Raw genomic sequence first — 26370 nt, 5'->3', positions numbered from 1 at the left:
TTTTTTTTGAAAATCCTTAGTTTCAGTTTAGTTTTGATTAGTTTCAGTTATAGTTTTAGTTGTGTTTGCAATAATTAAGTGTAACAAAATCCCAGTTTCATCATATCAGTCATTCTCTTCTGCTTATCCTTGGGTATGTTGCGATTCCAGCTAACATCGGGATGCATCACGCTGCCCTGCCTGGGGTTAGCTTCTGTTTTAGGTAAGCTAGGTTAGCCTTCTTGTGTGAGCTTTTCAAGTGCACTTTAAGGTTTGTGGGATTTTTTTTCACTTTAGAAATGTCCCTCATAATTTGTCTCTTTCCACTACAAGACACTTGCTTTATCCAAAACACAGTCATATTCAAAGTAATCCCAAATTGGACTCTGGCGCTTTCTCCGACCTTTTCTGACATGATTCTGCGCGTGGACGGAGCAGCAACACAGACAACTCGACTAACGTACTTGCCACCTGCTGGCATAATTAGACAGCAAGAAAAAAATCATGGAAACTAAACTTCATTTTCACCCTTGACTATTGTATGACACGCACACATCAATGAAAACTAAACACATTTTTGCTATAAATTCAGTTAATTTTATTTAGTTTTGTGAACACTCATTACAGTTTTAGTTTTCCTTTTTTTGTTTTTATTTTTTATTTCCGTTAACGAAAATGTTTTTTCACTTCTAGTTTTTTATTACGTTATTTTGTTAGTTTTCGTTAATGATAATAACCTTGGTAGTAAGAAAATAAACGACTAACTCTTTTACACTACGTCCACACCTACACGGGTATTTTTGAAAACGCAGCTGCTTTGTCCACACGTAAACGGCGTTTCGAATCACCGAAAACTGAGATTTTTTAAAACTCATTTTTTGCGTTTATGTGTGGACGAGGAATACAGAGTTCGTCATGCAATGTTAAAGGTATGTGCCTTTATTCACGTCAGGCTGTGGGCAACGTTATTGTTTACATGAGAGGAATTGCAGAATGGCAGATATTCAGATTAACAGTATTTTGTCTCTATCTTCAGGTTTTACATGCTTACATATAAACACGCAGTTACTGTCCCTCCATTTAGAAAGGCAGAGGCGTCACGGTGTAATTATTTTACATGTAGTTGTTTTTTCCTGTGTAATAATATTCAACATTGCTATCAATAAATTTTTCAAAAAAAATGCCTCTCTGTGCAAAATGGGTTTAAAAACATAAATAACTGTGGGATGCTGTTTGTCCGTGATTTAGACAGGGGGAACAAATCGTGGCAGTATCAGCCTGATATTATTTGTATTCCACTGTAACTTTACTGTATAAAGAGCAAACATCTCCAAAATGTCAGGAGTAGTCAGTCATTAGTCATCACAAGTGTTTGTGAACTAAAAATCAAGAATGTGGTATACTGTTTATCCGTGATTTGGAGAGCCCAGCGCATGCTCCCGACGAAGGGAAAACCAATTCTGCAGGGAGACCTACCTTGGCACTTGTGCAGGTGAAACCAAAGGGCAGATATGCTTCACCGTATTTTCTAGTCTTTGGCTTAGAATGAAGTTGGTTTGGAAACATATTCAGCTATGCTTCATCTCCTGCTTTGCGTTTGTGTGGGCGCCGTGCTAGCAGTGTCCAAGCTTTGTTTTTTTTGTTTTTTTCCCTTTTCATGCCACGCCCCCCCAGCAATGGCTCTGCGCCCCCCCTAGGGGCAGGCCCCACACTTTGGGAAGGTCTGCTCTATGGCATCCTGTCGACCTGGTGTCTTGGACTGGTTTTAAGAATACAGTATTACTCTCACTGGAAGATCAGCGAATGCCTCAATAACGCAGCAGGGTTTGGCTTTTGGGAAGATTCATCTGGGGACTATTTCTCCAAATGGAGTGGACTATCCGATGGGGACTTCTGGACCACTGAGGCATCGATATGCATGTCACAGTTTGCTCGTCGCTGGAACGCCACAACAGCTTCATGGCTCCGTAGACTAGTTTATGCAAGGCACAAACACTTCCCACTGCTCATGTGCTTTGGTTTTTTTCACTGTGGTGGCACGGTTTACGCTTAGGACACTTTGTGGGGTTTTTCACCTGGGCAGCAACAGTGAAAGCAGACCATCATATTCACAGGAACCTCTTCCCAAATATTACACCGACACTTTTGTAAACTGGATAAACACTCAAATGATTGTTACCTGCATTGTTCTAGCGGTAGAATTTAGAAATTCGTCTGGTTTGAGACTTTTATCCAAAACATACATAGGTCTTTTTCCACTTGTTAATATAATCCTGCAGTTTATCGTTTTAAACCTCAATTCACTAGAACAGTAGTCAAACAAAGCTATATTATTAAAGTAAAAATAATGTTGACTTTGGCTTCAGGAACATAACATATAACTGGGCTTAGATTATAACACTTTCTACGTTTCAGATGCAATTATAAAACACTAATTACACCCCTACCTCTTCTATATGAATTAAGAGGATAAGTAGCAGCCACATGCTGTTAATCAAAAAGCAAAAGCAAATGTGATCACCTCTATGAAAGCGGTTGTTTCAGCGGTTTCTGGGTCGGAGCATTCAGATGTAATATGGGCTACATCTCAGACTCTCATGGCAGTACAATTTGACTGAACAGTTGTGGCTTGTTTGGCAGGAGAAAAATCTCTTCTTTCTAATAAGAAAGCAGCAGTTTAGGTTTGCCAAGTTTCAACTGAATGACAACCAAGAAAAAAAACCAAACCCAACATGGACATAATGCACAGAACTACGTTTGGCAAAAACCAAAACACAGGATGCCGAGGACCTAGACACCTTACATTCACTGAGTTGACCTTCAACTCTTCTGTATACTGAAATACTTTAGAGTCAAATGTGAGGCCATCTGTGTGACAGCTAAAGTTTTGCCAAAAGTGGGTTATACAACAGGACAATGATCCCAAGCACACCTGCAAATCTACGACAGAATGGCTAAAAAAAGAAACACATCAAAGTGTTGCAATTGACCGGTTAAAGTCCAGTCCTCAACCTGATTGAATTGCTGTGGTGGGACCTTAAGAAACTTTTCAATAAACCAATGCCTGCAAATATCGAGCTGAAGCAACACTGTAAAGAAGAGTGGGCCAAAATTCCTCTACAACAATGTAAGGAACTGATAAACTCATAGGGAAAATGATAAAGTTATTGCAACTAAACATACCTTCTATATTGGAAGATGTACTTTGTTTTTCACTGGACTGGATGTAAATGAATTCTCTTTCAAATTTGTTTAAAAGTTTTAGAGTACTGAAGCGTAGAGTACTGAAACATCATGGGTGAGAGAAGTTTCATGTTGCAAAAGCACCAAAAAGAACCAGTAAAGTCTGCAGATCTACATGCCGACTCTCACCAAAGTCCTATAATTAATAACTGGAAGTGGTTTCTGACACATAAGCACAGGTAAAGTGGGTAAATGCTGCCTGCCCAGCATAAAAACAAAGAGCACCAATGTCAATCAGTGGCTTTTGAAGGATGTCGTGCAAAGACCCAGATATTTTTGTGTTTTATGGACCAAAACAAAGTAATGAGGCCACTGGCGTACAGTACATTCATCAGGTAGGAAATTAATCATACTGCTCCCTGGTGGTTAATCACACTTATTGCAGCAATTTCAATTTAGATTTACTGGAATTTTTGAAAATACATAAGTTGTTAAAATAGTGCTCCTCATAAAAAAACAAAACACAAATGTAATAAAACATTGTCTCTAATTATATGAAGGCTTGTTCATTTCTTCAGAGTCTGTCTTTATTCTTTCCACAAATTCCCGGCAACAATACCTAAAAACAACAACAGTCCAAGGTTTCTGTTTGAAACAAACTTTTTCCAGCAGTCTTCTGGTTTGTTGATGTCTAATGTGTAAATCTACGAGAGAAGAAAATAAATATACTTCAATGGAAAACCTAATCTTAAAACACATGTTCGATTAGAATTTAATCTGTGCATGTTTCTCATTTAAATGTTGTATTAAAGTCGACCATGATCCTCACCTGGTTTGTCAGGTGCATTGCTACACCGGTGAGTACAGCATAGTAAGGGAGAGTCTGTTCAGCATTGACCCCAGCTAATACCAGTCCAGACATCATGGCCACAACGAAGTCACTCAGCCAGGGTTTGGTTTGCTCCTGGAAACTCAGTGCAGTAGATTTGACTCCTACTTTGATGTCATCCTCCTTATCCTATTTATGAAAGACAAAACAACGCGAGGTCACAGTCAATCAAGGTCCCTACTTTAACATGGGACACATTAATCTCATGTTCACCTCAAAGAAAAACATCAGTAAACACAGTAAACTGCAATCCTTAAACTGCATTTCTTAAATATAAAGGAACAGCTACCAGGTACTCACAGTTTAAACTGTTTTTAAATTAGTTTCAGTTTCTCGGTTCCTTTCTTCTTAAATTTACAGGTTCTCAACAGTCACTTTATTACGTATACCAGTTCACCCAGGCAAAAATCCCTTATTGATGCCTGAGGTTAGAGGAGAATGGACAGAAAGGAAGCTGATAGGAAGGCAAGGTTAACTCAAATAACCACTCAGAAGAACATCTGCTAAAATGCATCTCTCAACGCACAACACGATGGGCTACAGCAGCAGAAAAGCACATTGGGGGCTCCTGTCAGGAAATTGAAGCTATCATTTGCAAGCTAAATTGGACAACAGATGACTGGAAAAACTGCTTTCCTGGTCTGGTGCTGATGACCTTGGTCATGATTTCTGCTGCAACATTTAAATGGCAGTGTCAGAATTTGGCATTTAAAAAAAGCATGTTGCCAGGTATCATTGGTTCAGGGTAGTGTTGGTGTATGAGAGCGTTCTTTTAAATTTACTGCACTCAGCCTTTGGTTTAAGGAAAGAATAGTGTTTAATAGGAACAAAGTGCCCACTACTTTACTTGATGTGCGTATATTGTGTCATATACCAGCGTCCACATCACTCCTGAGAAGTATAGCGGGAGACACACGGACCAATCACAAGAGCCTTTAATAGCGGACCAGCCGAGCAGAGCACCCCAGTTGAAAGTGAGTCCTAAAGTGAGAGAAGAGAACAAGAGAACAGCTATAGCTCTGGTAATCTGTAAAATATTAACTCTAGACAAAGAACACTACAAGATAATTTTACACAGCACATACCCAACACAAACTGTGGCCAGTAAGTGAACCTCTTCATCAGCGGGTAGGTGATAACAAGAGATAAAGAAGCAGCACCCAGAGCTATACTGTGAGAGCATTTTGAACAATGTGAGGGAAAGACTGCAAAATAACTGGATAAATAATCACTTTTAGTTACACTATGAAAATTAACACACTGTAGTAATATTGTGATCCAGTTCAACTGCTGCACTGATTTTTTTTCTCATGACTCGGAGGATTTAATCTAACCTATACACCTGTTCCTTTTCTTCTATTTATATTTTCCTAATAAAATGTAATTAATGTTCATACATAAAATTGATTCTGAGTACCTGTAATAGTTGAGACACAAAAGAACCCCAAGTGCAAGCGAGAGCTGCCCTCCCAGGAAGACCAGCGCCTGCATTCGAGAAATCTCTCCTGATGCGATTGGTCGAGAGGCTGTGCGGGACACCTGCGCAAAAACACGAACACTTTCAATTTATCAGAGCTGAAAAATAAAGAAACACTTTGAGCAGGGGAGTGACAGTGACACAGGTAAGTCTAACATCTGCTTGGCAATGGAAGTTTTATTTACTTTATTGCAAAAACATGTCCTGTTCTTTGTTTGGAGTCAGCTGTAAGAAAATCTCATTTACTTTTTTGTCGAAGTCTTTGTCCCACATGTCATTGATGGTGCAGTCAGCCCCTCTCATGAGAAGAGCACCTGTACCAAACAGTGTGAGCATGCCCAGATCTGGGAAGCATCCAGGGTTAGCAGCCAGAGCAATGCTCCATGTGCAGGGGAGGTACAGCAGCCATGTCCCTACGATTAAAAGGCAATGAATTTCAAGTGAATTAAACAAGGAAGTAAGATAAGAACAGAAACAAAGCCCACAAAGAGATGAATGCGCAGCCAATAGCTACATTAATCTGGTGGCATTTTAAATGTGGTTTGGTTTTAGATGCATCTGTGCAGTGACACTGAAAAAATGCAGGGGCAAGATATTTTAGACTCATTGTCTTGCACAGTAATTACATAAGAGTTTTACAGTTTGGTAGGATTACTTCAAAGAACAATTTTAACCATTATTATCTACATCAGCGGACCCCAACCTTTTTTGTGCCACGGACCAGTTTATGCCCGACAATATTTTCATGGACCGGCCTTTAAGGTGTCGCGGATAAATACAACAAAATAAAACTAGTACCGGTACTGAAAAAAAGAAAATTTATTCATAACACACGTGAAAAGACCAAGGAAAACCGAGTAAACGATAAAAACGATAACAAAATAACGCTGAAAATCGATAAAAACCCTGAAAACGATACATTTCACACCTGAGCCTCAACTCTCGCGGCCCAGTACCAAATGACTCACGGACCGGTACCGGTCCGAGGCCCGGGTGTTGGGGACCGCTGATCTACATCATGAGACAGGGCTACATGTTTACAAAGATGCTTCCCTGTTAGTGCCAGTTAATAGTTCTACAAGGTCAAAGATGACGTGCTTATTTTAGCCATTTGTTTTCTGAAGACTGTATTAATGTTCTATAGCTTCTTGTTTTGTTCTGTTTTGTTAACATGGTGAAAATGCTGCTAAAAATCATTCTGGGCTTAAAGAGTGCATGTTTGGAATAAAGTCAAAATTCTGAAATATTCTAGATATCAATATTTTTTTTAAAACTGATACAGATAAAAGTCATTGCATAGCAGAAAATGAATGTGTTTAAGCATGTAGACATGGTCATAATGACCTGCTGAAGGTAAACCTGAGTACATGAGATTGCTTTGTCACAGTAGGAAGGAAAAACTCCCTTTTAACAGGGAGGGACGGCTATCTGTCGCGACTGGTTGGGGTGAGCGAATGAAGACACGACAACCCAACAATGTGATGTTCATATAAGTACAAACCTATAGGTTTGTCCAGCCTCATCAGCCGGAGGTACGGTTGGACGTGTACTGGTGCTGAATTTACTATAGTAGCAGCTGATAAACTGAACGGTCTTCTCCCGTTTTACTGTGTTTCAAGGAGTCTTATTGATGACCAGATTGCAGATTGGTTCTTAGGCTTTCTCTTCCACACACGGGGGTCTGAGGGGGGCCCATCTCCAGCCTGTATCCCTTCCTTCTGGATGAAGCAGGTAGAAAGACATCGATAAAAAGCTCCATGGTGGATCCTTTTCAGAGTGCTCAAAGCTATCTTGGCTGGGAACATGGTGTCTCTCTGCACTCATAAAGATCACCCCTGCGCGCGCGCGCGCGCACACACACACACACACACACACACACACACACAACAGCAGCAGCAGCAGCAGCAGCAGCAGCAGAAGAAAGACACACGCAAACGAGGGTTAAACCAATACATTTGCTACAACAGAAACAGAGATATGTGAAACTTTTGGCTGAAACAACCTGACTGTTTTAGCTGTTTAGGTAAGACACTGCACACACCTACATGAGACAAGCTGGTGTTACAGTAACAAGGCTAAGCTATCACTGAAAATATAATGAATGCTACCAACACACTTGCTAACTCGCCACTGAAGCAAGCTTACACTGAAGGTTACAATAGAGAATATACCGATTTTAAAAAGACCAAACCAGGGGCGATTCTAGGATCAGAGCTTTGGGGGTGCTGAGCACCCAGAAAGCTGCCCAGCCAAGCAAGATAAACCTGTCTCTGTCAGTCCCTGCATCCTTAAATGTTGTCCCGAGTTCTCTCTGACTGTCACTTTGGTGCATTTAAACCCCTGTTCCTCCCTGTCCTCATCATCTGTTGTCTTCGTCTCCGTTATCAGTCATCATAATTTTACCATCTCTGTGCAAGTCTGCAAATTACTTTATTAAATCATAAGATTCTTAAATTCATCAAGTCTCTCTGTGCCTGGGTCCTCGTCACAAAACATGACATCACTGTTTTGTACATTTTAACACAATTTAATCCCACATTTGTGAAAGAAAAGCAAAACACTTTTTGAAAAGTCTGTAACAAAACTATCAAATCTGATTAAGGTTATTTAAATGCTGCCAAAGAAGAATGGATTGGAATAGAAAAAATCCTAACCTTAATTACTGGGCGAGAATAATGAATGATACTCATAGTGAGTAAAAAGTAAACTGAGTGCATTTTTTGGACAGAGATTCACTTTTAATGTGTATGTATAATATAATACAGATACATAAAAATACACTCCCAGAACAGAATAAATTATTACAAATAAATTATTACAAAATATTAATAAAAACTATAAAAATTGAGGCAACTTTGCCTGTGGTAGAATGTATAAAATGTATGAAAAAATCTTTATTGCAGATACTAATTTTACTAATTTAATAATACTAATTTTGTGTTGTAAGATTTATGAGTTTCATGCTTTCACAGTGGTACTTAGGAGAGCTTAACGTTTTTATCAGGTGGTACACACTGTAAAAGGTTTGAGAAACACTGATAAGTGTATGTGTGCTTTTGGCAAACATTTAAAGCTGCTGTACAGAATCTTTGAAACAAGCTTAAAACATTTTTAGAATATAAACAGAGCACTCTGCTTCTCTTTACAGCTCCTCACTCCACCAGGGCTGTTTGGCACTTTCTGATAGTGTGCAAATGTGATGTACGTACTGTGGCAGTCATACAGACAACTGGACGGTCCAAAGGTTGGCCTACCTATTACTGGCTGAGGTTTTAGTAGAGTTGTGGCTGAACCACATAAAAATATATCATTAATTTTAATCTCCCCAATCAATTATAATGTTATGTTGGAATGTTGTTAAAGAGGGTCAAAAATGTTTCAACCCAGTTTGCTTTGCAGATTCTGTATAACAGCTTTAATATAGGGAGGACGCAACTTCCAGATTGTGTGAGTAAAATAAGTTGTGTTTTTTTTTTTTTCTTTGCCAGTTTAACAGTTTCTGTTGTGCCTGTCACTGTTCCCTGTCTGTTTTCTTACCTGGTTCTTCCTGACCTTGTACTTTCTCCTCATGTTCCCCACTTTCCTCTCTCCCTCTTTGGACTGACAATCATACACAAATAGATTGTATTCAATTAGATAAAAAATTACATTAATATGAAAAAAATTCTATTAAGATCACTAACAAAAAGCCCTCTCTCAGTGTACTTTCAACCAAAAGGCAAATAACCAAACCACATGAACATCTAATAAAAGATATAAACAATGAAACACTGATCCAACATTATTCTTGATTGATGGATCATTTGATTTTACACTTTTACCTGAATGTGGCTCCTTTTTTTGAAAAAACTTCCTTATATCCATTACGAACCTGGCTGTCTCTATGTACACACACATTCACACAACAGGAGTTATAAGGTTAATGGGCATTCAGTCAGTTAGCTAGTTAGTATCCGTTTCAAACAGGACGGTGGTAACAGCAGTAGGCTGCCGAAAATTTAAAGTTTTCGATTTTAAATAGGCTATATACATTTTAATGGGAGCAACAGGACGGTCAAATGTCGCTGAATTTACTACAGAGCACAACGGATTGTAGGGTAGCAAACATTGTCGCAAAACACGCTTTCAACACTGCAGGTTACCTGGTGTAATGTTTTTCAGGTAAAAAGAAACATGGTCTGACTCCTACCTAACTATATTAAGAGTAACTGAAGGTTAAGTGCAGCTAACATGTCCTGTTTTAAGCCAGGCACTCACACCTCCGCTCTGCTGCGTCTCAGCCACCATCGCTCTGGCAGCAACGGCGCTAGAGCCAGAGTAGGGGAGAGGCGAGCTGGAACAAACCATTTTGGGAGGGGGGGTTATCTATACTTTTGTTGTTAAAATGTTACATCTCAAACAAGTACAGTACTGTATGCTTTTTATATTTTTAGTAGTGTGTCACACAAACAGCAAATATTGTCAAAAAAAAAGTAAGAAATCTTTGGGGGTGCTTTGATTCATTTTCGGGGTGCTAAAGCACCCCCAAAAATGGGCTAAAATCGCCCCTGGACCAAACACTGGACAGATGACAACCAGATCAATACTTCCCTGCTGGGTCGTCATTGGTCGTCTCTTCTTTGAGGCTGACAGACAAGTTGGAGGACCAGCGCCTCCAACTGGTGTGGAGTGTGCATCACAATTTCCTTACTGGTTAAATAAAAACCAGGTCGTATCTCACACTATCTAGTTTTTATTTTTTATTATGGCAGCTCCATATTCAGCATTCTTTATCCAGTATATCCACTTTGCCTCCACTGCACATGTACAAACAATCAGTAAGTTGGTTTTATTAGTTTTTGTGGTTTCTTTTGCAATCCTCAATGGGAAATAGCTACAGAGGTGACTTTCTGTCAACCATATGTATGCAATAATATAAATAATATTCAGCTTAATGGAAGCTTTTATATGCCAATAGTTTTTTTTTTTAATAGCAGTGTTTTGTTAGTTTATCTAACACTACTTCACCTAAGGCGTTCTTAACAATTGCCTGGTTTTTTTTTCTTTTTTTTTCACTTTTTAAGGAAAAAGCACCCATGCTTTTTTGCTTAAAACCATATGTTGGAAAACCTCTTTGAACAAGCCCTGTAAGTCTACTTCACTTATTTTGTTCTTGTTAACATACAAAACAACCATGGAGTAGTAGTCAGTGTAAACTGATCGGATCCTAGAAATTTATTTCTGTTCATCTGGACCTAGCGTTTAGTAGAAACATTTTATCACTTATCTATGTGACTTCTTCAGTTTCAGCCGACTGCAGGCTTCACCAACTTTACAAACAATACGGCTGCATAACGACTAAAATAACACCAATAAGCCAGAAGCTTCGTTTCAATAAAAAAAAATTCAAAGTGAGAAATAAAATAAATAAGTCCTAAACAGATTCTTAAATTTACTTGTCAAGACAGGGTAGGGCTGTGGAATATGCAACATTATTGCATATGCAAAAAACATGTGACAAGTGTAAGCAGCATTACAACTGAAACCTCACTGCTCTTGCTGAACAGTGCTGCACAGGGCCCTGTTCCAAAGGGCTTCGGAGTTGACGTAAAGTGGCGGTGTATGTCGGCAACCTTCCGATTACAAGGCGAGCTCCCAACTCTTGAGTCACGATCGCCCCAAAGACTACAATGAGAATAGAAACAGAGCAGTGTGGCTGGTTAAGTGGTGCAGTTGATAATGAAAAACATGCTTTCATTTTGTACTTTTTGGTATGAGTACTATTCATTGTGAGATGAGGAATGGCTGCATTCACCGCATTATAAGATCGTGAAAGATAAACTCTTAAGCCCCTTCTCGTTTGAGAGATGGTCGATCCTTTTTTACACAAACGGCCTCCTGCTTAAAGCAGGGTACCTGCCTCGAAAGGATTTGCGCATCATGAACATATAAAGAGTGAATTTGAAACATATTGAGCAAAAAATTTTGTGAAGACGTGATATATAACACAAATCTAGATCCTTTATTTTCCCCCTAGAATGTTTTAGCATTCATCTTGTTGTAAAAGCCAGACCCTCTGCAAAAGTCTGCAACATCAGTATAAAATTTCTCTGGGAACCAAGGTGATATTGGTAAAACAAAGCTTTTCTTGCTTTCTTTGTGACCTGTGCAGCTCAGCAAGCATCGTCACTGCAAGCACGTGGCCAACTGCCTGCGATAGAAACCGAGCCTAAAAAAAGGGTTTCTGTTATAAATTTTTAATAACAATAGCGCCCATTTATTTAAATATGCGGTGCTATATAACACTTACAGTATGGAGGATTTGTTAATACCTTTCATTGGACATTATAATACCTATATCGCCGGCCAAAGAAGCAGAAAACAACACCATCACAAAAACAAAAAAAGACTTTTAAAAGGGGGCTTGGCGTTAAGGCATGAAATCTACGCACTTCCGGTTACTGTTTCCCCAGATTTCACAATGAAACTAAGCGTGGAAGTAAAAAAAACAACAACAACAAACTCCATACTTTTTCGTGAATATTAACAAATAAAAAACAAACACACATTTTTTTAATCAAATTGATACAATTAAAAAAAAATAAAATTAAGAAATCCTAGTTCGTATTAAACCAAAATATCCTGTCGTTATATTGAATCTCGTGTAACTCCTGGTAAAAAACATTATAACTGATATTTTAATTACTTACACAGCGGAGGTAGGTTCAAGTAGTTTTATTTTGAAGGGTTGGTGACTTCTACGGAAGTGAAGATGTTTTGTTGCGGTGGCGGAAGCACAGGCCAGGGAGAGTCACACTCGCGGGAAAAATGGCGGAAACGTGTTCCGTGTTCATGCGACCTCCAGCAGCGGTTCAAAACGGTGCCTCCTAAGCCTTGTCCTGCTTTTGTGTGCATGCGTGAGTAAAAACCTTGCGTGCATCGCGCACTTTAGCGAGTTGCACATCTCGGCATTTTGTTAAAATAGGTAGGATCTGTTTATTCGGTTGACTCGTTTTACGTCTCCTTCCTGTTGAATATGCTACACTGAAAGTTAAATAGAGGTGTTGAGTTCTTTGTGCTGTCATATTTAAAGATAATATTAGCAAAGCATACAATCTCGCTCTCTTTTTTAAGTATTCACTTGTGCGTTTAACTTAATAACGGGTAACGAAGTAGCGTCGGATTATGTTGTGCTGCTTCTGTGTCTTGAGAAAAATAATCTGTTTTTTCAGTTGTCTAGGTGTGTCACTTAATGTGTAAGGCTGTGGGTTAAAAGAGGCATGCAAGATGGAAAACGGTATGTATCACAGAGGTATGCAATGTCTTTGTGAATAGATACTGACCTATGCTGATCTATAGTGGTCTGTTGCCTGCCCCCTCAGATACAGTGGAGTGCTCCACCTCTGGCCACATCAAGCAAGTCATCAACCAAGCAGTCACTGAAGAATCCCAAGTCAAGGCTTTCCATTGTAGTCACTGTGTGCTGATCTTCAAATCCAAGGTGTACCTTTTTGAACACCTCAACAAGGTGCATGGCCTCAATACAGAAACTTCTCTCAGAGAGGCTGGTTTATGCCCTGGGACTGACAAAGCCAACACAGAGAACAGCAGCAGCAGTTCAGGAGATCATTTTAAATGCCAGAGCTGTGATTTTAAAGCTTGTAGTTGGGATGATTTCAGTGAACACGAGGAACTGTGTCACAAAACTTCAGAAAATCCTAACGTGTCAGGAGGTGTCATCATTTCAGAAAACCTCGACAGCACTTTAAGTGTCATTTCAGCAAACCAGAACAATGAAGCTGCAGGAACATTGGAAGATCCATCAGTTCTTTCAGATATTTCTACCTCAGAAGGGAAATGCATGTTAAAGGACCTGAAAACCTACAAGAGGCCATTGCAAACCATTACGAAGTACTTCTCAGTGTCATCTGAATCAAATACAATGACTGCTGCAAAATTAGCTGATGGCACCAAAGGAACTATCATTTTGCAGGAATCTCCTTCAAGCTCCTGTCCAAACAGTAGTGGTGTGTTTAAAGTCACAGCAAAGTCTGTGATAGATATCACCGGAAGTAAGTCGTACCATTTTTTGCACACTGACTTGACTACTGATTTGACACCATCTAAAACTCTGGAACAATTCAGAAAAGAAACTGTTCCTGACAGTGCTGTGAAGAGATCCAGTGGTAAAAGTTCAAAAGGTCATCCTGTCAAAAAAGCCAAGTTGGATAACGAAGAGATGCTCACAGAAAAAGAAAATGAAAGTAGACAGCAGTCATCCAGCAGCAACGAGTTTTCATTTGAAGTCAGCGAAGATGAAGACGAGGCAGACGCGCCAAAAGTGTATTCCTGTAAACATTGTGACTACAGTGATGTGGGCATCAGGCGAATTTCTGCCCATTATCAAAGTGACCACCCTTATATCAGATACAATTCTGTCTACATTCAGGACGCAAGTGATCACAGTGCCACCTTTCGTTGCTTGGAGTGTCCAGTTGAGTTTTTAAGCACAGCTGACCTCAAGAGGCACTACTTGGAAAAGCATCCAGATGCCCCAGATGTATTTGCCATGAAATCATGTGGCCTCAGTTTGGTTTTCAAATGCTTTCTTTGTAAATTTACTACCAATCTATTGAAGTCCTTGAAAGAACATTACAAGGCAAAACATGCAACATATGAAGTGGAGAATTCCTTATTGTTCTGCAGATATTCAATGTCTGAATGCCAAGAGGAATCGTCTCAGCTGAGTCTAGAAAAATCAGGTGGAATTTCTCCTGAGCGTGCCCACACATCCCAAAATTCTTCCTCTAAAAGAGCAGACATGGCCGTGTATAAATGCCAGAAATGCATGTTTAGTCACAGGTCAGTTGTTGCTATGCATGTTCACTACCAAAAAAGCCACCCAGATGAAGTAATCACATTAGATAAAATAAAACAGTCAGCTTGTCCCACATCACATGCAGCATCAGAGATGACATCTGAGAAGTGTTCAGATTCTGTGATTGTAGTAGATCATTCAGAGACCACACCAGAAGCCTGTAAGAATCGTTCAGAATCTTCCCAAACCACGAAAGGGGAATCTTCGAAGTTTCCAACAAAATCCAGTAATGAAATTACTAATGAAATTACTACTGGACTGGACAATTTCTCATCCAGTTTACCAAATGAAACATTTTACTGCCAGTTCTGCAGTTACACAAGTACCAAGGTTAAGAGTATCCTTGGTCATCACAATGCAAAACATTCTATGGATGCACCAATAGGTACTGATGATGTCCAATGGTACAGTGCTGAGATGCAGAAACGTCAGAGTGAATCTAAGATGTCAAAAAGTCCTTCATCTTCCCAATTTAATACTAGTAAACAAGTGAAGATGTGCAGGGAAAAAGAAGATCTGTATAAGAAGGATTGCACAGCAGATGCCTCAGAAACAGGAGAGAGACGGGACAAGTCCTACGCATGTCCAGAAAACTTGTTTTACTGCCACAAATGCAACTTCGGAAATCCATCTATAAAAGGAGTAATTAACCATCAGGCTAAGGTTCATCGAAAGTGTAATTCCAGCACTAAGTGTGTTCTTGAATATACAGCTTTAATCCATGATGAAATCAGGAAAGCAAATGCAAAGGATTCCTCTTCTTCCCATCTACCTCTTCCTATAATAAATGAAGGTGAAGAAAAAGCATTTTTTTGCCACTTTTGTAACTACAGGCATAGTACTTTGGATCAGGTAATGCGCCATTACAGCAAAACACATCATGGATTTAAGGCGAAGCCTTCAGAAGTCCTTCTGCATACATCTAAGATCCATGATCAGGCACAGAAATCTCCTCTAACATCCACTCAAAATGAAGAAGCTGCTCAGGAAATCCTCAAGATGAAAATGAATAAGAAAAAGAAAACAAAGAAGCATTCAAAATCGTTGGTCATTTCAGCAACACCCTCAGTGACAACCCCACACACAAAGAGGTCCCTGAACTGTTACAGATGTGCATACAATACTGACGTGATATATGCTCTGAAGACGCATTTAAGGAAAATTCACAAAGTAAAGCGTACAGTCACAGATATTTTAAGATATTATTTTAGACAAGGATCATTAGAGCCCGGCTATTATTGTGAATTCTGTGTTTTCAGACATGAAAAAGCTGCAGCAGTTTATGAGCACTACCAGGAATGCCACCTAGGACGTGTCCCCTGCGTTGAGTATGTAAGTACGCGGTTATATGCCGGTCCTGAAATGGTCCTTCCTAAAAAGAAGAAGCCTGATCTAGAGCAGAGTGGAGGCAGTGGCACTGAAAACAGATTGCTATCCCAAAGATCTGGACAAAATAAAGCTGGTTTATCTTGCAAAAGATGCTCTTTTAAAACTAACTCTTTGTCAGATCTGGCACACCATTACCGAACGGTTCATCCTTTGAGTGCAAAACTTTCCAAGAAAACAAGCGCAAGCTGGCGGGTGGAAGACCAAAGTGACAGACCTGGCTCATTTGACTCCTACCAGTTTGGTAAATCACAGGATGAAGCAGAGGCGTCCTCCACAGTGTTCAAGTGCCTTTACTGCTCTACAAATTTTAATAGCAAACACGGTCTCCACATTCACTGTGGAATGAAACACCCGGAAGCTGTAATCGAAAAATTTGAACAAGAACAAAAACCAAAAAAGAAGCTCCAAAAACGTCTGCATGTCTTTAAGTGTCCGTATTGTACCTACGTCAATACCGTTTATCAGGGTGTTCTCACTCACTGCCAGATGAAGCATCCCAACCTCCCATCCAGGGCCGACAGTCTCCATGTGGATATGGTGTATGTTGAAAATTTGGACGAAACCCAGAAAAGCAGTCCTCCTGGTGAGTCTTTGAAACTTTGTGGACACATGTGTAAAACCTGTCCGCAAATCTGCGCAACGCTGGATAAACTGAACAAACACTGCGAGCGAGACCACAAGAAGACTGGTGCAAGCACAGCACAAAGCACGGCCAAATCTGCTACTAAGACATTAGTTAAAAGTAAAATACTTCTATCTAAAGCCTACAGTACACATGGATCTGTATCAAAGACTTCATTTTTAAGCAAGAAAATCTATGCCGTGATCAACTGCCAGCACTGTTCTTACACATGCACCACCAAACTTGCTCTTGGTCGCCATTTGTTTGCTAACCACAAGCATACTATTTCAAAGGACTGCGTATACAAATGTGTGCTGTGTTCTAAAGTTTACTTCAGGAAAAAGCATCTTGGAGGCCACTATGCAGTGACGCATGGAAAGGAGGCTTATTTAAAATACTACGTTCCCATATACAAACAGCCTCTCAAGAAGACAGCGCCATTGCCGTCTGAAGACCCATCAACTCAGCAACAAGAAAAAGCCTCTGAGACATTTAAGTCTTGCATAACAGCAGAAGAAAGCCTCTTGATCTACAAGTGTCCAAAGTGTCCATATGTGAATGCTAGCTACCACGGGACCCTCACTCACTGTCAAATGAAGCATCCAGCAATTGTAGTCCGGGCAGATGAACTTGAGACAGGTGAAGTCTTTGTATCAAACATGGTCAATTGTACTTTAGGAAAAGGTTCTAATGAAAGAGGGTACTTGTGTAAAAAATGTTCACAAATCCATGGATCACTGACAAAACTCAATGCTCACTGTAAGAGGGTTCATCATGACACAGAAGTGTATGAGCACACTGACACTGAAAGCCAGCCGGTTCACACATCTCAGGGCTCAGCACGGGAGGATGCCTCTGTGAAAAACAAAACTTCGAGAGAAGTAAGCATTGCGGAAAGTAGACAAGCTCCACAAACAGAAACTCCTGAAGCATCCCCGTCAACTTTGCTGTCCGGCCTCCGCAGCAACAAACAGTTGTACAAGTGCCAGATGTGCACCTATAAAGGACTGTATCGAAAATACCTCCAGTGCCACTACAAAAATACTCACAAATTGGATGCAGTCAGTATTTACAAACTTCTTGAGAAATATAATAAGCGTAAATGGAACTTTCCCAGCAACGTACTTAAATCAGGCAACAGCACAAAGGTTAAATGTTTGAAATGTCCAGAATTAACATTTGAGTCGTCACAGCTGCTCATTGACCACTATAGTACTTTTCACCGCTCAGAGTGGAAATTGGACTTTACTGTGGTGTCACTAGGATCGACAAAAAAGAAAACCACAGGGGTTTACAAATGTGACCACTGCAACACACAATTAAATGGGATTAGAAAGGTGTGTTATCACATGGATCGCCACAGAGCAAGGATGCTAGAGAAGGCCAAGGCTGCGCAGAGAAAGGAGTCGCTTATTAGCACAACACTAGAGCAAGAATCCAGCGAGGTAAGTTGATGCTGTAATTCCTGTCTACACTCTTTGTCTTCTGATCTACTTGTGTTATTTGACCATTACTGTGATTTTTTTTTTTTTTCCAGCCCTGCAGGCAAGACGAAACGACCACAACTGTGAACGAGGTTAATCGTTGGAACGGGACACCAGTACAGAGCGCCGCTACATCAGAACTCTCTGATGTACAGCAGCCAGAACTAGAATCGAATGGAGACAAACACACGTGTAAACAGTGTGGCCGGATGTTTATGTCATTGAAAGGCTTGCATTCACATGAGCACAGCCACGCAGCCCTGGCAGCCATCAAGAAACTGGACAATAGCTCCACATCTGGATTAAAACACAAGTAAGAACTTTGGGCTTTTTTTATTGTTAAAAACTAAACTTTAAAAAAAGTATTAATAATACTATTAAAGCAGTCACACCATTTTGCCACGCTTCTTTTTTCTTTTGTGGGCTCACTTAAAAAGTAACATAGCCAAATGGAAATTTTTGCAGTTGGTCTTGTTTAGTCTGAAAAAGTACAGTGCCTATCTGGGTATTGGAAAACCTTTGCAGAAAAGCTTCTTTATCTCAAGATTTTCACTTCCTGGTTAAATAAAAAGTTAGACTCCCCTTTCCCGCTTTCCTCAATTCCACCTCTATCCACTCCTGTATAACTTTAAACTGCACAAGAAGACCGTTTCCTCATAAATCGAACCAATGGCTTTCTGACAAGAGAACCAAAGTAGAGAAATTATACCTCCTTTACAGATTTTAGGAGTTACTTCATCTACTCTCTGTTTGACTAATGTATCTTTCGCAGGCTTGTTAAAATTGAATTTTGATTACTTTATTCGTTAAAGCAAATCCCAAACACCCTAAGCTGTAGTTTTTGTGAAAGTTGAATGATTGTAAACCTTTTTTTTCTTTTTACCTCACCAGCATTAGCAAATATCTCATCCACAAATCTGGAACTCTGAGACCTTTTCTGTGTAGTTGCTGTACCTATCGGACAACAGTCTTTGGCCTCTGGAGGAGTCATTTTATGAAAAAGCATAATGGTAAGAACTCATTTGTAACATCACCAGTGGTATCTTATGAGCATTAAGTGTCAAATGCATTGACTTTGATCTGCGAACATTGATTTCAAAATCATCAGAATTTTTAAAATTAGTCTTTTGTTGTAGATTATTAGCATACGTTTTCTGTATGCTGGATTTGGTCAAGTTAATATGAGTTGTCACAGGTGCATTTTATATTAGAAGCTGACTTTAACTGTTCAGACTGGGATGGTTTTGGCTTAGTTTTAAAGACAGCCACATCTTTCACAAGAAGGGGTTTGAGAGATTTCGTGTGGCTTTATGTCTGCGTTTATGTCTTTCATTTTTCATTTGTTTATTCTTTTGCTGAATGCTTAGATCTCATCATGGCTGCAGCTGATACTGAAGACAAGGATGAGAGTGAAGAGAGGTTTGATAATGAGTCCTCTAATTCATCAGAGAAAATGAACAGCTTGCCTGAAATTGATGAGGGACCTGAACTGATTAAAGGCAAGTCATCTCATGTTTTTTGTGTATGTGTGTGTGTTGGTTTTTTTTTTGTAAACGTGGTCTTAGTTTTCATAAAACAAACAGTTTTTGGTTTTGTAGCAGTACTAACAGACTGTGGGTCCTTGAAACTTTGACAGGATCTCTGTACTTGGAGCCCCCAGATGTGCGGCGCCAGTTAAACCACTACACCATGATGGCACAGAGCAGCATCAAATCTAAAGTGAACGTGCAACTTTCAAAATTACCTGAGAACAGCGTGCTTCACTGTGAGTTCTGCAATTTCAGCACTGGACACCTGTCTAGTATCCGGCGGCACTACCTAAATCGGCATGGAAAGAAAATCCTCAGATGTAAAGACTGCAACTTTTTCACAGGTTTAAGGTAAGGTGCTCCAAGAGTTTGTAGTTTGCTGTGTACAAAAGATTTTTGGCTTTTTTTTCTTTAATAAAATTTAGTGTGTTACTAAAAATCTGCAAATTGTCCTACTTAGCTTCAACTATTTAGCTTTTGTTTTCGAAAATGGAAAATGTACACAAATGAATATTTTTATGTAAATATTCGTTTTCACATTTGTTTTAAATGTTGCATTTATTCTCGCATTTTCATTTAGTATGAGTAATAACAATAATTGATACTTTTAATTCTGCATCATCATAGATGTGCAGGATCTGACTAGTTTCTATAGTCAGGTGACATAATGCATTCCTGGTTTGCCTCAAGGAGGAGACACAAATCCCTTTGCGGTGGCATCGGGAAGAGAACCTGGCATAAAAGTGTGCTAAATCAAATATGCCGCGCTATCTGCTGTTTGAACCCTTTTTGAAGAAGAAGCTTCTTTTATTCAGATTTAGACATTGTTGTCGATTATTTTAGATGTATGGAAATAACTTGGATGAGTTTTATGAGGTATTTGACTTGACAGACATCTTGAATTTGTCATTTTTACTCATTACTCAGCACGAGTTGTCACCAAACACCGACAGATTTGCAATGTTATCACTGATTTTTCCTGTTGTCATTAGGAAAACTCTGGAAATGCACATGGAGACGGGTCACTCTACCTGCCAGTCAAAGCCTACTCATCAGAAGGACCTCTGCTGCCCTTTCTGTCTGTACCAAACTAAGAACAAGAACAACATGATTGATCACATTGTCTTGCATCGTGGTATGTTGGAGCATTTGCAGGATTTGTAGGAACGTGTTCTGCTTTCCGATACCTGACGCTGTCACATAAGCATTCCCTTTTTTCCTTTTTTTTTTTTCTTTACAGAGGAACGTGTAGTGCCAATAGAGGTTCGTCGCCCCAAACTGTCACGTTACCTTCAAGGCATCATCTTCCGCTGTCACAAATGTACTTTCACCAGTGGCAGCCCAGAAAATCTGCGTTTGCACATGATGAGGCACGATGACATCAAACCCTACAAGTGTCGGCTGTGCTATTTCGACTGCACCCGGCTGAGTGATTTGGAGGCACACCTGAGCGATAAGCATCAGGTCAGGATTTCTCTTCTGTGCATCCTTGAAATTCCTTTGGGTCAAAAAACATTTCTTTAACTGATGGGCGGACGGTGCTTCTGTTCTACACACTGCTGTCATAACCATGAAGATTTAGAAAATCAAGCGAAAAGGAAGTTGAATTAAGTTATTTAAGCCTATAAAAAATGTAAGCAGCAATTAGATGTCAGATGTCAACATGTCTGATTTTTGAAGGGAGTAGCCAATGAAAGAGAGTGGGAGCATACATCCTAAAAATGTGAATAGATATATAAAAATGAACATAAAGAATTCATCAGAATGACATTTTTAAATGTCAACCATGCATCTTGTTTAGTAGCACTGCATCACTTTCATAAGCTACATATAGACAGTGGACTTACTTTTGCAAAAGAATGGTTTTATTCTCATATCACATTCGCTACGGAGACATTGGCACTGGGCCATTTGATTCCTTTAGTCTGAATGTTTTTGTAGTCCAAAAACTTTGCCACAAATCGGTTTAATATTGATTAAGGTTGTGTCTGTGAAGGTTCTCAGTCATCCAGGTCATCGTAGTCTAAGGAGCTTGGAAAGAAAAGCGTCTGGACTTCTTTGAGTTGCTTGAAGAGCCAACCTTTACATGGAGGAAGTGGAAAGAAATGCTCTTGGCTCTTTTAAAGGGAGAGTACCCAGCCATTGGTACAGATATGTAGACGACACCTGGGTCAAAATCAAAAGACAAGAAGTGGAATCCTTATATCCTAGAAGTGGAATCCTATAAAGTCAGCAAAGATGCACAGAAAAGAAGATCAGACACCAGCGAGCGAGGATAAGAAAGACAGACGCAACAACATTGTCATCCCCTATGTAGCCGGTGTATCAGAGAAACTCAAGGTTCTCTCCAAGCACGACATCCCAGTGTACTTCAGACCCAGCAACCCACTCAGACAGAAACTGGTTCATCCGAAAGACAAAACTCCTAAACACAAACTTAACAACGTGGTGTATGCTGTACAGTGCAGCGAGGAATGCCCAGACCTCTACATCGGAGAGACCAAACAGCCACTTCACAAGCGCATAACACAACATAGAAGAGCCACCTCCACGGTACAAGACTCAGCAGTTCATCTGCATCTAAAGGACAAAGGACACTCTTTCGAGGATGCCAACGTTCACATTTTGGACAGAGAAGACAGATGGTTTGAAAGAGGAGTGAAAGAAGCCATTTACGTCCACTGTGAGCGAACATCTTTGAACAGAGGCGGTGGTTTATGACACCAACTGTCCTCCATCTATAATCCAGTTTTGAGATCCCTTCCCAGATGCCTTAACGCCCACTCGCATCCTGGGCCATCTGACCTCAGGAAATCACATGATAGGGTGGGGCCACGTTTTACAATGAGCTCACCCGAAACCCTGGCTGATTGTGACCCACACCCGCTTTTACACCTTGGCTCATGTGATTAGGTAGAGGATCATCAGGGGGTCCTTTGTCCCTCTTTGGGGGGAAACTCCCACTGGGTTTAAATCTGGGACTCTCCACCATTTGACCCTTAGAACTGAAGAAGCTTCTCGGATGAGAGGTGAAACGTCTTCAAGCAACTCAAAGAAGTCCAGACGCTTTTCTTTGCAAGCTCCTTAGATTGATTAAGGTTGTACCTAATGGAGTGATGCAGTGCATATCCTAGCCCAATTCCTTGGCTATTGAAAAGTGCTACATTTACAGGGATTAAACCATAGGTAATGTCAAAGATGGACAACTACTGTGACATTATCCGTTGGTTTCTGAAATTGTGTTTTGATGCCCCAAGATTAGCATTTTCACCACAACCATCTTGGTTTCAAAGAATAAGATGTGGTGAGAAGGAGAGGGACTGACTGTGAAACTGCTATCTCTATGCAGTAAGCAGACAAAAGATAATCCAACATTTTTAAGCAATTTAAACATGATTTGCAAAATAGTTGTAATAATGTTTTACCACCCTGGGGCGCCTCTGGCTACAATGTAGCTTGCCATCACCAGTGTGTGAATGTGTGTGTGAATGGGTGGATGACTGGGTGGATGAATTAGTTAGTTTTTCAGGCTTCTACATCATCAGTGCCCCACCCCAATATAATGTGTTGGAAAAGTGTATCATAATTTGGACCTTGATTCTGTCTATGCAGGTCGTGAGGAATCATGAACTCGTGGGTCAGGTGAGCCTTGATCAGCTGGAGGCAAGCGTTGGTAATGTGCCAGTAACAAAAGAGGAACATTTGTCTAACATGGACCAGCTCGATGAGGACAGAGAAGATTTAGAAATGGAGGACCTTTTTGCAGACTGTGATGAGGTTCCACAAGCTGAGAACCTGGAAGAAAACTATACCACAGAGAAAAGTGCTCCACTCCAGATCAGGGAATGCCAGGAAACCAATGGAGAAAGTCCTGGCGAGACTTCCAAATCAGACATTCAACATGAAAATGCAAAACCAAACTCTACTGTCCAACAAGAGCTGCAAAAACAAGCAGAGATTGTGTTGCTAGAGAATGCAAGAGAACAGGAGACAGGAAATGTGGAACAAAGTGTAACAGAAGTGAAAATTACAGATACCCCATGTGAGGATTACGGCAATCCAGAGGAAGAGAGGCAGACAAATAAAAACCAAGCCCAACCTAAATTCACAGAATCTGGAGACAAACAACAAACGGAGACAGGAAATGATTTCAAAGTGGATGAAGAAACACCAGCTCAAAAGCAAGACGTTAAAGCACTTGAGCGTAAAACACTGAACATCGAGGCAAAGGTAGAAGATGACATACTGCATCATATCTTACAGTTGGCCAATGATGACAGCAAGATGCATAACAAGGCAGATGAGGGTAAAACGGTTAAGATGGAGAAGGGCACTGAGGCAAGTGATGCAAGTGATATCCCATTAGCTGAAGAGAGCAACTTCCCTTTGTTCCAGAATCCAAAGAGTCAAGTTGGTATAGAGGCAAATTCAGCCTTAACAAAGCTAAATATTGCACATGTAAATAACACGAGGACAAAGGAGAGTTTAAAAATTGAAAGACATATGTTAACCCTCCCGCCCACTTGTGCACGACTTAAGATGATCACCGGCGATATTTTAGGTGTCTCGTTTACAAAATTAAAGCGGGAAGAAGTGCACACTCAGCAAAGCAGTGAACAGGAACCTAAACCTTGCACAGAAATACCAGTACTTGAGAAAGAATGTCTGAAGAAGGAAGTGCACTCTCCTGAATGCTTCAAGGAGGAAGAAGAGAAAGGTCCTTTTGAGCAGAAGCAGAAACAAGAATCTGAGATGCTCACAGAAGACAAGGAACGACACCAAGATCAGGCGCCTGGTGACCACGACGGGATAAAGGAGGATGATTGTCTGCAAGAGCATGAAGGTAAAAAGAAATTATGAGAGTGAATTAAAAGATTCGTTCTTGTGCATTTTTGTAAGCAAAACACATATTTTAAGTACACTTAAAAGTACACTCTTAAGTACACTTTAACACTTGTTTAAAGTACAGAAAAAGAGACGGTAAATGCAGATATTGGGCAATATCAATGATAGAGTTATGAAAATAAAAGTGCTCCCTCTTTGAATTGTAAGGTTTTATGTGTCAGGACTTTAGATAAGTACAATTAAAGATGAACTATTATGTCATTAATAATTTAACAAAAAATGAGCCAAAATGCAGAAGCAGTGTGGAAAAACTAAAAAGGCCATCTTTGCTGCATCTATAGGATGTAAGAAGGTAAGTAACAGCCAGATGCTACAATCATCAGCAAGTATGGTGACCTCTATGAAAACAAATTGTCTGACAGTTCATTGGTCTGATTCACGTGTGTGATAAAACAATGCACAAGGCGAAGATGCTCAGACAAACCAAAAAAATATATGTAGAAGAGCTACATCTGGGACTCTAAAGGCTTCAATAGCGATGTTTAGCGATACTGCAAAGCATCACGTTTGGAGAAAACCAAACAGGATAACAGCACAAGCACCTTGCAGCACCTGTGAAGCAGGGTGGTGGAGGGGCGATGATTTAGGCTCGTTTCCAATCCACAGGACTGTGGCTGTGCTTAAATGAATGCCTGAAAACCTCAAACTGAACTGAAGCAATGTTGTAAAGACTGATAAAGTCATACAGACGATGAATGCTGTTAAGAATGGTTCTAGAAGATACTGAATATAAGGTGTACTTACTTTTTCACACACTGCTTCTGCATTTTGGTTGAGTTTCTGTTAAATAAATGTAATATATGTAATACATATAGTGTATTACATACATACAGTGTTGTTATATTTTCTTATTATGTGCTGATATGTAAATCCTTAGAATTGAAAGGGGGTGTACTTTCTTTTTTACATGACTGTATATTAGTGCATTCCTAATATTAATTTGAAAAATTAAATAAAAAAAACAGGACTGTGTGTGATTACAGACAAATCTGATGATAAAAAGTGATTCAAAGGAGGTGATCTATCTGTGTGATCATTGTTTATTTAGTCATTCAAGCAAAAAATATGAGAACTTCTCGGGTTTCAGTTTTTCTTATCTTTCCTTTTTAGTATTTTAGAAGTTCTAATGGTAATTTTTTACTCTTTTTCTGAGCTTTTATCGACTTTTTTGTGATAACTAACTGTAGGTAAGTATTGGGTTGTGAACATAAATAGATTTTGAGGAATCTTCGGTATGGGATAATTACGTTGTTGATTTGTTTTCTTTTGTCCCCTCCCTCAGATACAACAACACAAGAACCTGCTGAAGTCCTGTGCTCCTCGCTTACAAAGCAGAAACGATTTACTTGTGAGTTCTGTGGAAGAAACTTGGTGAACAGCTCTGAACTGAAGCGTCACGTCATGCGGCATGGAATCTAACAGTCTTTTCCACATTTTTTTTATTTGGGTTTCCATTTTATGGAAAGTTCCTTCCAGTGTTGTGTTGAGTTACGCATTTTAGATTTTGTTATTCTGATATCTTATCTAACTGTACATTTACATATTTACGTTTCCTTTTTTTTTGTGCATTTTTAAACCTTTTCCTATAAAATGCTTTTATGGTAAAGCTGTTAAACATAGGTGTGATTCAGTAAATAAAACTTTGAACCAATATGGTGAATGTATTATGTGTGACACACTGTATTTAAAATCTTTAGAATTTCTTTTTGTATTTTTTTTTAAACACTAATGGATAATGGCCGTGATCAACTGTCATCCAGACTTCATTTTTATTCCTGTAGTTTGTGCAGGGAGGTATTAATTATGAGAAGTTATTACTGTAAAATCTGCAGAAACCTCTACACTGTGAACTAATTTTACATGAAAACGTTTACATAGAGTTAAATACCACGAACTGAACCAACTTCCATAACAGAAAGTTTATTAAATGCTGCCTTCGGGTGTTGTTTGGTATTTCAACACACTTTTATTGTGTATTTTGTACTGAAAAGGAAAATAGTTGACAGTAAAATATCAGTATTTAGTTTGGTATTCCATGTTAATGAAATTTTGTTTT

The 26370-nt window shown here is 39.6% G+C and overlaps 2 protein-coding genes and 1 pseudogene across 8 annotated transcripts; 2 read left to right on the top strand and 1 right to left on the bottom strand.

The window, feature by feature from the left end:
- Positions 1-279: 279 nt before the first annotated feature.
- LOC146506416 (4-hydroxybenzoate polyprenyltransferase, mitochondrial-like) lies at positions 280-11989 on the bottom strand. The gene is made up of 8 exons (XM_085178973.1): positions 9066-11989; positions 7030-7363; positions 5775-5941; positions 5469-5590; positions 5137-5222; positions 4899-5032; positions 3992-4180; positions 280-3866 (listed from the first exon to the last, which is right to left on the bottom strand). Exons 2-8 carry the CDS (start codon positions 7049-7051, stop codon positions 3750-3752), a joined length of 837 nt encoding a protein of 278 aa, XP_085035099.1. The 5' UTR covers positions 7052-7363; positions 9066-11989; the 3' UTR covers positions 280-3749.
- LOC146506417 (membrane-bound ghrelin O-acyltransferase mboat4 pseudogene) lies at positions 1637-2294 on the top strand (annotated as a pseudogene).
- Positions 11990-12266: 277 nt separating the features above from the next.
- Positions 12267-26273, top strand: LOC146506415 (zinc finger protein 462-like). Of its 7 annotated transcripts, none has more exons than XM_085178953.1 (11): positions 12267-12424; positions 12740-12804; positions 12867-17841; positions 17934-18193; positions 18772-18890; positions 19248-19379; positions 19517-19760; positions 20402-20544; positions 20650-20873; positions 23022-24252; positions 25597-26273. In XM_085178953.1, exons 2-11 carry the CDS (start codon positions 12788-12790, stop codon positions 25731-25733), a joined length of 7482 nt encoding a protein of 2493 aa, XP_085035079.1. In that variant the 5' UTR covers positions 12267-12424; positions 12740-12787; the 3' UTR covers positions 25734-26273. The 7 variants fall into 7 exon arrangements, with proteins under 7 accessions (XP_085035079.1, XP_085035084.1, XP_085035082.1 ...); XM_085178958.1 differs by having other exon boundaries at positions 12273-12424; positions 12890-17841; XM_085178956.1 differs by having other exon boundaries at positions 12273-12492; positions 12890-17841.
- The last annotated feature ends 97 nt before the right edge of the window (positions 26274-26370 follow it).

The sequence above is a fragment of the Neolamprologus multifasciatus genome, chromosome 12 (assembly GCF_963576455.1).
Source record: "Neolamprologus multifasciatus chromosome 12, fNeoMul1.2, whole genome shotgun sequence".
In the NCBI taxonomy this organism is placed as follows: Eukaryota; Metazoa; Chordata; class Actinopteri; order Cichliformes; family Cichlidae; genus Neolamprologus; species Neolamprologus multifasciatus.
This window is presented reverse-complemented; position numbering and strand designations above follow the sequence as displayed.